Below are 11,851 nucleotides of genomic sequence, written 5' to 3' on the forward strand. Positions count from 1 at the left end.
CCGACCCTAAAGGTGACTGCATCAAAAAAAAAAAAGGCCCCGGGGGGAGGGGCAGGGAGGAGCCCGAACCGCCGCGGACTGCGACCCCTCTCCGCGGCCCCGCGGCGCGCCCGGGCCCCTGGCTCTCTCCAGGACCCATTCAACAAAGCTCGCCCGCCGCCGGCGCTGCGCGCGCTCCCGGGCTCCCCCGGCCCGGAGGCCGGCGCGGTCGCGGGGCCTGCGGGCGACCAAGCAGCGCCCAGGCGGCGGGATAACAATGGCCCGCAGCCCGCGCCGCTGCCCTTTGTCCGCCCCGCCGCTTCCCCGAGGCTCGCGCGGGGCTGCCCCGGGAGCCCGACCCACCCACCGGGCCGGCTCGCTGAGATCCGCGGGTGCCCTCCCAACGCGGCGGGGAGTAGCCAGGCCGGGGAGCGGGGGACGCGGGGCCGGCCCGCACGGTGTCCCAGTACCGCCGCCAAGCCCACTGCCTCGGCGCCCGCCCCCGCGCTCTCACCCCGCAGCTCGCAGCGCCGGGGCACGGCGCTGTCCTCCAGCTCGCACTCGCGCACAAAGAGAGCTGAGCCCCCCAAACTTTGCCCGAAAGCCAGCCTCGGGGGCCCTGGACGCGGCCTTAGGGTGTTGCCCCCACTCGCCGGGCTCCCGGCACAGCGCAGCTCCCCTGCAACGTCCGAGGCGGCACCCGCAGCTCGGAGCAAAGGGAAGCCGAAGCCGAGCGCGCTTAGGACCTCGCGGATCCAGCCGGGCGGCCGCCCAGCGCGCGCCGCGGCCCGGGCGGCCCGAGTCGGCACCTGCCCGACCCGCGCGCCGCGGGGCTCGCGGTTCGGGGCTCCAGGCCTCCCTTCGCCTCTGGCAGGGCACGGAGGCCGCCCCGGTCGACCCCTAAGGTCCTTGGCCCTGCGCTTCCCCGCCCCCGCCGGGAGGGTGGCCTCTGCGGTCCTGGGCAGATTCGCCCTCCCACACGGGTCCATCCACCGCCTGTTGTTCTGGAATAAAACGCCTGGCTCGGCGGCCGCCCTGGCAGCAACCCGCGAACACCAGCACTTTGGGGAAAGTTTAGCGCCACTTTGCAACTGCCGAAAGCGGCGTGGACTTCTCTGGGGGCGAGGAAAAGTTCTCTATCCACTGCATAAATGGCAAAACCGAGAGCTACAACTTTGTCCCCCTTTGGGGTTGTGTTATCCGTAAAGCAAGGAGGGCAAAGCAATTTTACACTGTCAGGTTCCGATCCGGCGGCCTCGGGTCTCTGCGTCCTTCCCCGTCCCAGGCCTGACTCCTCACCTTCACCAGACGGGCATCACCCACGGTCCCATGTAGCGAAACACTCCGTTTCGGTCGTGTTCAACATCTGGCATGAAAGCCTGAGAAACAACAATCGCCACGGGACTGCTTTTTACGACCCAGTTTTAAGTGCTGTCAGGTGAATCCATTCAGAAGTTAACTCCTTCAAGAGTCTGCTGACTTTTTGGTGGGGTGGGGTGGGGAGGAAGGGGACAAAACTCTTGGAGAGCCTTCCAGTGAGACTTATTTGACTTCAAGCTGTTGGAGCTATGAGTGCTCTAGCAGTCGTGTGTGTGTGTGTGTGTGTGTGTGTGTGTGTGCTGGCACTTAAAAAGTGGACTGCATGGCCAGCCCTGGAGTCCGCAGCCCTCCGTGCTGAGTCACAAATACCACCCTCGGACCTGAAACCCTCGGGATGTCCTTTAATATCAGCTCGCAGCTTTTTGCACACGCGTGTGTGTGCGCGCGCGCGCGCACACACACACACACACACACTGCCAGCAGCCAGGCAAGGCGCCCAGGCTTCCACCCTCTGGACCTGAATGCACCTAGATCCTAAAGGAGGGCGAAGAGGAGCATTCCTAGGGGGCAGTTCAGACCACTTCCGAATTTACCCCCACCCCCCATCCCCACCTAGCGCCTTGGCCCTGCAGTCTGCGCTGCCTACAACCTGACTTTCCTTTGATGGAATCGGTCCGCAACTTTCCCCGGCTAGCCTCTGGGACCTCCACCTAGGAGGATGGACCCCACTGGACTAATGGACCCTTGAGTAAAGGGAAATGGGGGTGGGGGTGTCAAGCCTTAATTTGGGCAAGAGATGAGAATCACTGCCTTCAGAAACTGAGTCCACTTCAAGTTTTAGGAGTTAATGATTAAAGCTTTAAACTCCCTGCGTTCGTCCATTCATAAAGAAAATGCCCTAAGCCCGAGCTTCCAGGTATCTCTCTGACGAAGCTTGTATCACCTTTATAAGTCATAGCAGGCCCCACCACCACTACCCCCATTTAAGAACAAGGGGGGAGGGGGAGGGGGCCTTTCAAATCTGTGTCAGCAGCAGTTGTACAATTCCGGAGGTTTGGGATTTTTAGGATTTGTGTGTGTGTGTGTGTGTTGTTTTTTGTTGTTTTTCCTGAGCTGGAAGAGAGCGCTAGAGCCCTTGTCTGCACCACCACCACCACCACCACCACCCCGCCAGCCGCCACCCCCTCAGCAGTCAGAATCCGAACAGTTCCTCGCAAGGACACTAAAGGGTTAACGGTATACCTACCGAAGCGGCTGTGGTCTTTCCGGGTTCCCTGGATAGTACCGTTGGGGAAGATTTCTAAGTGAAATCCAGTTCTGCAGTACAGCTGCCTCCGCCTGAGAATCCCTTTTAAATGATCCAAGTCCGTGACTGCGGGTCCCCGGGGGAGCCCCCCGGCTTCAGACTGACCCAGGTGGTCACTTAACAAAACCGGGCTGTCCGCCGGCAACACGGGCACATTCCCAAACGGTACCGCATCCTGCACACCGAAGTAGTTCCCAACTTCACCTAGGGGAGCCATCGGGAGACTGGGCTCCGGAGCACAAGAATAAACAATAATGATGGTGTCGAACCCAGGAGATATTGGCGAGGTATATATCCAACTCCCCTCCCTGTACTGCGGTTGCAGAGAGAGGGAGAGAGAGAGAGGGAGGCGAGGAGGGGGGGAAAAGGGTTCTTTTCTTCAATCCATTAAATGCATAAATAAAAGTAATATGCTGTTTTCACTGGCGCCGGTTCAAGGTCAAACCACTGATAGTCTAAGAAACCACCACTTTATACTCACACACTGACATATTTATAAACATATCTATGGATCTCGATAGATCGCTTCCCAGCTCTCAGCAGGCACGAAGGTCTTCACCCCATCCAATCGTCATGAGGAAAAAAATCCGTAGTGTCTCCATTTGCTTTGAGATCAGAATGACCATAGCAACTTAAATACCTAGGCGTTATTACGGGGATTTTTAAGATGCACGGGCTACGTCAGAATTTACTGCTCCAGGAAGACATGCGCTGTTTTTACTCTCTATCAGACTCTGCAGACATCAGCATGAATCTTTCAAGAGGAGGAAGGGGGTGGGGGGTGGAAATCTCACGTTCTTGGCGAAGCCAAATCTCCCCACCCGGTTCCTCCCTCCAAAAATAATAATTTTTAAAAAAAACAAAAAAGGAGAAAAAAAAAACTTCAGGCGTCCGAAGCTGATATCCAGAAAGCTCCAGCGGATCTGCGGATGTCCATTGGCTTAGAATGAGTGGAGAGCAGCGAGCAGAGGAGAGCGGCGTCCGGGAGCTCGTGTGCCGCCCTGGCTGGCGTGGAACAGGTGTTGCCCGCGCCGGCTCGCGGGGAGTGTTGTACTCGGGCGGAGCGGCTCCTCCTGCGCATCCCCCGCCTGCACGCAGAGTGGCGCAGGAAGCGGCATTGGGCTGGGTTTAAGGTAGCGCCGCGGCCGCCGCCAGCCGCCGCGCGGTCCTAGCGTCCGCCGCACCTGCTGCGGCAGCTCTGCCCCTCCGCCCGGCCCCGACACCAGAGCCCCGCGGGCTCCAGACCGCCCTGCGGCAGTCCCGGGCGGTGAAAGCCAGAGCGCAACCCTTTCCCGGGGCGGGCGGAAACCCATTTCCTTCCCAAGTAAAAGCGCAAATAAGAGAGATTTGAGGGGGCGTCGGGCGACTGATACCTTGAGTCTCCTGGACTCCAAAGTTTTTTCTGTGGACTACCCTCCACTCTGACTCGTGTAAGGGGGTGTCGACGGGACCCGGATGCGGTTCAGGCGTCCACAGGGGAAATGAGTTTGCACGTGGACTTTGCATTCGAGAATACGGGGCGGTGGGGAACTCGGGGCAGGAGGGGGCTTGATTTGTTGGCCTTGGATGGACTTGGCAGTCGCTTCCCCACGGTCAGGCTCACCGAAGCGCAAAAGGCACTGCAGGTAAGGGAGATGGGGGCGAGCCCAGCCCAGCCTCTCCGCCTCGGTCTCTCTTTTTGCTCGCTGCGCTTGGGCTCGGCCGCCGGGGTTGGCATCTTCCGCAGGACTGGGCGTTGGGGCTATTTTGAGGTCCCGCCCACGCCGTGGGCTCCTGCTGCGGCGCAGCCCGCAGGGGAGGCGCTAAGGAAGTCCTTGGTCCCCGTCCTGCCCTCGCCCCCAGACTCCGACAGCGTGTCTTGCAGGGCTTGGAGTGGAGGACGCTCTGGAGGGGTCCCTCTCCCCGCAAATCACGCTGGCTCCGGCGAGCCCTGTCTGACTCCGGCAGCGAAGGGCGCGTCTCCGCCTCTGGCCGAGTCCCCAGCCGAGGCTGCGTAGCCGCGGGCGCCGGAGCCGCCGGCTCCTTCCTGCTCCGCCCGGCGCGGCCACCCGCGGAAGCCTGCGGGCCGGAGCCCGGCGCGAGACGGATTTCTGCAGCCGGCGGGCGGCAGTGGGCGCGCAGCCAGAGGCCGGAACAAAGAAAGCCGCCGCCTGGGCCGCCAGGGACCCTGCCCGGGCCCGCCGCGAAGCCGGCCGCGGCTGCACGCAGTGCGCTCGGGCCGGCCGCCCGCGCGCCCGGACTCCCCTAGCGGCGACCGAGCGCGGAGCACCGGGGCGCCCCGCGACGCGCGCACGCACCCCTGCTGCCCACCCGCAAGCCCCTCGCGCCAGGCTCCTCTTTGTTCACATTGTCTTATCAACTCCCCGGCTCTCGGGCTCCAAGGAAGGAAGTGCTGGGCCGTGGTCGCTGCCCCAAGCTGCGGGGCGGGTGGACGCCGGCGGTGGGACGGGAACCGGGGCCCTTTGGGGGAAGAAGTTGTAGCCGCTGTAGCTCCAGCTGAGGCTGGGAGTGAGGCGCTGCACCGGGCGCTCCCCGGGACGGCCCGTCGTCGGAAGATGAAAGGGAGCAATGAATTTGCAGCTTTCTGGGGCGCGTGGGGTGCCAGTGACCTGGAGCGACCTCTCCCCTCCCTCCCCCACGCCCTTACCCCGGGCCGGGCGTGCTTGGGGCCGGCGCTGGGGAAGGAGAGGGGTGGGGCATTGCGCGCCCCCTTTCCACTCCCACACCCCTTAGCCGCAATCTGGGGTCACTGGGTGTCCGAGGCTGCCAGCGGAGCGCGTCTTGCTCACGTTTTTTTTATGAAGCACCCGGGGCCTGCCCGGTGGTATTTACAACAATCGCGACAACGGTGGGACAGAGCGGGCTTTTAACGTTAACTGTTACAGGGGCAGATCAAAGAAGCTGGCGAGGAAGTGTCAGTTCTCATAAACCACCCGAATAGCTCGCAATAATCACTCGGGACAGCCAGCCCTCAGTGCTAGGGCGAGCAAGGCGTCACAGGAGCGCTTGGGCAGTGCGCGGGTTGGTTACTTAAAAAAAAAAAACTGATGAAAGAAAGACCCCGGGGCACTTGGTTAAAAAAAAAAACCGGGGGTACGATCGCCTGTGGCTATTTCCACTGAAGACAGGGCTAGAGGAGTTTCCATCAGCTGTCACCAGTCACATTCTTTAAGGGCTGAATTTAGACCGTCAGCCGACGAGCAAAGGCCGCTTCTGCCTCTGACTCCTGCAACGTCGGTGACTGTCACTTTAAAAAGTGCTGCAGCGAAGGGAGAGGGCAAAGTCGCTGATAAAGCAGTTTCCCAGGTAGAGAAGCAGCCTCGCTAGGGCATCTCCACTGCGGTTGGCTTGGTGCGCGGAGCCTCGGACTCCCTAGAGCACCCACGGGCTTTGGGACAGCCTTCTTGCCCTTTCAGTTTACCCTGCTGAGGTTACCTTTACTGACCAGATCCCCTGTCTCCTGCACTCGCCCCATTTGCTGACTGTCTCTAGATTCCCTCACGGCTCTGCCCTCTTATGGAGCTCTTGGGTTCAGATCTATAGTGTGTTTTATAAGTATCCGGCAGCCACCGCGGCTGGGATGTGAAGTGCCCAGAGGACTAGGCCTTGCTTTCTAGAGGCACGTGGTGTAATTGGGTTAATGACACCTGCCTTGGAAGCTTGTTGCAAGGAATAAAAAGAAGCAATGCACATAAAACCGGCAGCACACACCAGTCACCCAAGATAGGAGTCGCTGTTATAATACTGCTCCTCAGAGAGTTCCCACGGATTTCTGGCTTAGTCAGCAAATGCTGATGGGTGCTTTCAACCCAAAGGTTTCTTGAATGGGCTCTTCCAGAAACATTTCAGTCCTTCTTGCCTTCCCTGATTTCCCAGCTAGCTTGTCATTGTCTTTTCTGTTTTCAATGTAGTTATTAGGCCCAGATGGGAATCAGTGCCAGAGAAGGAGAGAGGGGTGTCAGGACCAAGGAGCACTAGACTAGGAGTTAGCAGACCTGGAATATGACTCCCCACCCCTCCGCCTACCAATGGGGTGGTTCTTGGCCCCTGCTCCATCTGCCCAGTCAGTTGCTCCTTGATACACATATAGAAAGTGGCTTCTGAACTCCCTAAAGTCCTGGACAAATTTGAGGTAGCCATATGAAAAGGGAGGGAGGAAATCTCGCATTGATTTCTCCAACTTATAAACACAACTCTCCTAGAATATACGTAGTCTAGCTTTTCCTATTCCCTTGGCCTCCCAAATGCAAGTCATTTCCTTCAGGTCTAGCCACTAGCCTTCCATCCCCCTCACCTCTCCTTCCCCAGCCCCACCCCACCTCCTTTCAACCTTGGGCATGGGCATTGATAGACATAGGAGGTTGGGTTTGGAAACTTCTAGGCACAGAGGGCAAAGGCTTGGGGCTTGAAGTCTATTTCCGGTCTGATCCAGAGGACTAGGTCTGAACTGTGTCCCAAGCACAATGAATACCAAAGTGCTTTGCAAATCTTCGAATCTTCCTTATGATGTGCTGCATTGGTGTTGGGGGCCATGAAGTTGGTTCTGATTCCTAGCAATCCGGTAGACAGCAGAATGAAACACCTTATGAGGTAGGTCCTCTTATTATCCCCATGTTACAGGTGAAGAAACGGGCTGACAGAGGTCAGGGCGAGGATCTGTTGTCATGGTGCTAATCAATCAAGGAGCCAAGTTTTCCGACTCTGGGCCCCCCAGTGTGTAATACCTTCTATTATAGCAAGTGCATACTTGACCATTTCTAAATGGTCTGTTTCACCAAATATATGACTTACATATACATACAGATTTTTAAAGCAACCAGCTAAAAGACATAAGGAAAATAACCCAGTTGTAATAAGAAATGGGTATTGGTGGGTCAGCAGTAGAAGTCCCCCCTTCTATGCAGGAGACCCAGGTTCGAGTCCAGTCAATGCATCTCAGGGCATCTACCACCTGCTTGTTATTGGAATCTTGCATATAGCTGTGATGCTGGACAAGTTTCACCAGAGCTATCAGCCCAAGACAGACTAGGAAGAAAGATCTGGTGACCTAGTTCCAAAACTCAGCCAATGAATCACAATCAACAGATCTATGGGTACATGCATTCAGCCTGGGTCAGGGACCAACTCAAGGGTAACCACCGTAGGAAATTAGAGCAAGAGCTGACAGAATAAAACTAACCAAAACTATGCAAGATGTCTATCTGCAAGTATTTTTATAACTCCTTAAAGATACAAAATGGAGCTCTTACTGTCCAGTGGGTTCCGTTGTTGAGCTCCTTTTGAGCTGAACCCGCCAGCTGCTGGGCGGGAGAAAGATGAGTGGTCTGTTCCTGTAAAGACTTACAGCCTCAGAAACCCTGCAGAGGGAGTCGGAATCCACTGACTGGGGGTTGTGTTTGAAAAACAGATACAGAAGAAGAGTTTAAACAAATTGGAAAACACACAATGTTCTTTGATGAGAAAACTCAGTGCCATAAATCTAAAGAGGCCAAGTCTCCCTGGGTTGACCTAAAACCTTAACCTGTTCTCAGGAAAGATACCAACAAGTTGGGGGAGAGGCAGGTTGTTTGTTTTTAATTCAGCACACCAATCCTAAAGCTACTTGTTTAAATACGTCTTTCTAAAACTGTAATAAATGTCCTAATAAATTAAAATTGACCAATTTGGAAAGCGTAACTAGGGTAATAACCAGTCAGACCATCTTTACAAGTACGTTAAAGCTACAATCACTAAAAGAGAGTGGTATTTTAAAAACCCTCTGGCATCAAATCAAATGCTGACTCACAGCCACCCTATAAGAGGGTTTAGAATGGGTGTTAGGGTCCCCGAGACGGCCCATCTTTGCAGAAGCAGACTGAGGCATCTATGCAGGGGCTGGCAGGTTCAAACCATCCACCTTTTGTTCAACAGGCTGGTACTTTAACCACAGTGCCACCAGCGCCCCTTCAGATTAATATTGACATATGAAAAAACAAGACAGCCTAGAAATTACAGAGATAGACCCAGATACCTATGGGAATTTAATACAGCAAAACCTATAGAAGCCGGATATGTGAGCTGGCAATCTGTCAGAGAAGAAAAATTCCACTATTTCCCACTAGTCAAGAGTGATAGAAAAAATGGTAAGACTGCAGCTTGTCACAAAGACAGAAAGCTAGAAGGACCCAGGAAGAGCACGGCAACCTCATCCAGTTCCTTGACAGGCTTCAGGTTTCATGAAAACCAATCTGGGGCAAAATGAGCTACTGAGTCAGTGGTCTTGAAATAACTAGAGAGACATGTGGGGAGGGGTGTGTAGGGATGGGAGAGGGAGTAGTTTGTAATCGTCACATTTGACACCAAAACCACTGCAGGTGAAGGGGCAACTTTCCTGAACTTTTAACTTGGCCACCAAACCCCAAACTCACTACAGTGGGTGGATCAGAATCACAGCAAGCCAAGGGGACAGAGTGGAACTGCCCTCCAGGGGGTTCCAAGACCTTAGAAAATCTGAAAAGGAGCAGGCTGCCTCTTCTTGGCAGCAGCTGGGTGTCATAGCCATTGATTGCTCCACAAGGGCTCCTCTGACACCTACGTGAAGACAAAATCCAAATGGAACCAACATTTCACATTTCAAGATAAAACACATTAACTGCCATTGAGTCGATTCTGATTCATAGCGACCCTGTTGTGATAGTTACATAATCTGTTGTCAATTTGAGACTTACGAGTGAAAGCGCGGTTAGCTTGTCAATCGGGTCACAGTTTGATGACCTCATTTAGAGGCACTACGGAGATAAATAGCTCACTGGAGGTAGGACACACACTCACTCCTGCAAGATATTACTGACCATGAGCCTGATGGACCTATGTTGATGCGACCAGAGCCCTGGGAGCTGGAGGAGCCACATGGAGACCCCTGCCAGCACTGAGATGCTTCCAGCGCCACTGGATCCACAAGACTTCCCCACACACTGGCCTATGATCCTACATTTGGCATCATTGCATGGCTGTGTGAGTCTAAAGAGGAATCTATGGACTACTGGTAGACATATAGGCTAATATGGGACTTATGGACTTGACCTGGACTGGGCTGGGAAGTTTCCTCAATATTCCCTTGCTCTTGTATATAAAGCTCTTTCTTCTTTTTTTTTTAAATTCATTTTATTGGGGGCTCATACAGCTCTTATTACAATCCATACATACATCCTTTGTGTCAAGCACATGTGTACATTTGGAAAGCTCCTTCTTATACACATATGAGTGTCTATGAATTTGTTTCTCTGGTCAACCTGGACTACATACACACCTATCTCTGTATGCACGGCAGGATAAAACATCGCCCGGTCCTGCACCATCCTCATAATGTTGCTTATGTTTAAGCCCCTGTGCAGCGACTGTGTCAGTCCAGCTTCTCCAAGGCCTTCCTCTTCTTCGATGCCCTCCTCCAAGGACTGGTCTCTCCTGACAACATGTCCAAAGGATGTGAGATGAAGTCTCGCCATCCTGGCCTCTAAGGAGCCTTCTGGCCGTGCTTCTTCCCACGCAGATTTGTTTGTTCTTTGGTCAGTCCGTAACTCTTTGAATAGTCTTCACCAGAGAAGCAAGGGAAGGATCCTTTTGTAATCTGAGTTGTGCAGGCCTTTCTAACTCTATCCCCAATCCCAAAAGCCTAGAAGGAGACTACTCCATAACTCAAACATACATGCACACAAACACATACACACACACCCGACAGCCTAACTACACGACAGGGAAAAGCACATTCAAAAGACCCGTGATCAAATGAGAAAGTAGTATATCTCATAAAAGATCAAGGACTACTTCTTCTAGAATATAAAGAACTCCAACAACTAAAAAAGAAAATGTCAACAATAGAATAAAGATAATTCCCAGGAAAAGTAAGTATAAAAGACTCTTCAACACTAGCTAATATGTTCCCTTCCATTCAGCGTGCAAGAAATGCTAATGATATTGGTGGGCATGCCTTTTTTTCCCACCTACATGTTTGATAAGTATAGAGAAGTTGGACAAAAGGGTGGGTTATAGCTCGGGAGTCCAGGGATTCTAGTACATTGCCGGTGGAGGTTATATTGACACAACCTATATGAAGGCACTTTTCTCATATTAATTAAAATGACAAGCACCAGACCCTTGACCCTGCATTTTCTCTTCTAGGAATTTATCTTACAGAAATAAGCCCATATGCCGCAGAACCATGTGTGTGGGGGATTCTTTAGTGTGGCGCACTTAAAAAAGCGAGAGATTGGAAACAGCCCCCACATCCATCAACAAATGACTGGCTCAATGAAGTAGAATAAATCCATAAAAGACATTCTTCTTCAAATGGCAGAAAGGAAAGAAATCAATTAGGGCACTTTCAAAATGGACTCACCACTAAGAGACATTAAGGGAAACAATGCAATTCATAAGCGTGGGTGTGGTGTGTCACCTCTTGCGTTCTTAAAGGAAACTGTTTACAGGTGGAAGTAATATGTCTGGATATCTTTATAATAAATCAAACAGCATTAATTACCTCCCAAGCCCTCTAGAGTGTTTCCTCATCTTTATACCTGAGGGACAGCTGGTGGGTTTGAACCATTGACCTTATGTTTCCTTAGCCAAAACCCAAACTCACTACCTTCCAGTCGATTCCGACTCATAGCAACCTTCTAGGGGAGGGTCCTTGTGAGTTTCTGAGACTGTAACTGTGTACAGAAGTAGAAAGCATCCTCTTTCTTATGCTGGGAGGCTGGTGGTTTCCAAATGCTGACCTCAGGGTTGGCATCTGTGTTAATCTGGGTAAACTAGAGAAACAAATTCATAGACACTCATCTGTGTATAAGAAAGAGCTTTTATATACAAGAGCAATTGAACATTGAGAAGACAACCCAGCCCAATCCAAATGAAGCCCATAAGTCCGAAATTCACCCATATGCCTGATACCAATCTATAAAGTCCTCTTCAGACTCATGAAACACATGAAATGACACCGAATACAGGGAGATCACAGGCAAGTGGGTGGAAAGTCTTGTGGATCCAGTGGCGGTGGAAGCATCTCAGTGCTGGTCGGGGTATCTATGGGGCTCCTCCAGGTCAGGGAACCAGAGTAATTCCATGTGTCTGCTCAGCTGGAATGTCTCCCAGAGAGTGAGCATGTGTCCTGCCTCCAGTGAGCTATTTATCTCCTTAGCACCTCCAAATGAGGGCATCAAGCTGTGATCTGATTCACAGGCTAACTCCACCCCTTCACTCTTAATCCTCTCA

At 53.3% G+C, this 11,851-nt stretch overlaps 1 protein-coding gene across 1 annotated transcript in view; it reads right to left on the reverse strand.

Moving 5' to 3' along the window:
• The window catches only part of FGF9 (fibroblast growth factor 9), a 51,648-nt gene extending 47,162 nt beyond the window's left edge, over positions 1 to 4,486 (reverse strand). The window contains exon 1 of the mRNA XM_075562827.1: positions 2,546 to 4,486. Coding sequence (XP_075418942.1) covers positions 2,546 to 2,822 — 277 coding nt within the window. The 5' untranslated portion in view covers positions 2,823 to 4,486. The remainder of the gene's footprint in view (positions 1 to 2,545) is intronic.
• Positions 4,487 to 11,851: the final 7,365 nt, after the last annotated feature.

Source organism: Tenrec ecaudatus, chromosome 11, assembly GCF_050624435.1.
Source record: "Tenrec ecaudatus isolate mTenEca1 chromosome 11, mTenEca1.hap1, whole genome shotgun sequence".
Lineage (NCBI taxonomy): Eukaryota > Metazoa > Chordata > Mammalia > Afrosoricida > Tenrecidae > Tenrec > Tenrec ecaudatus.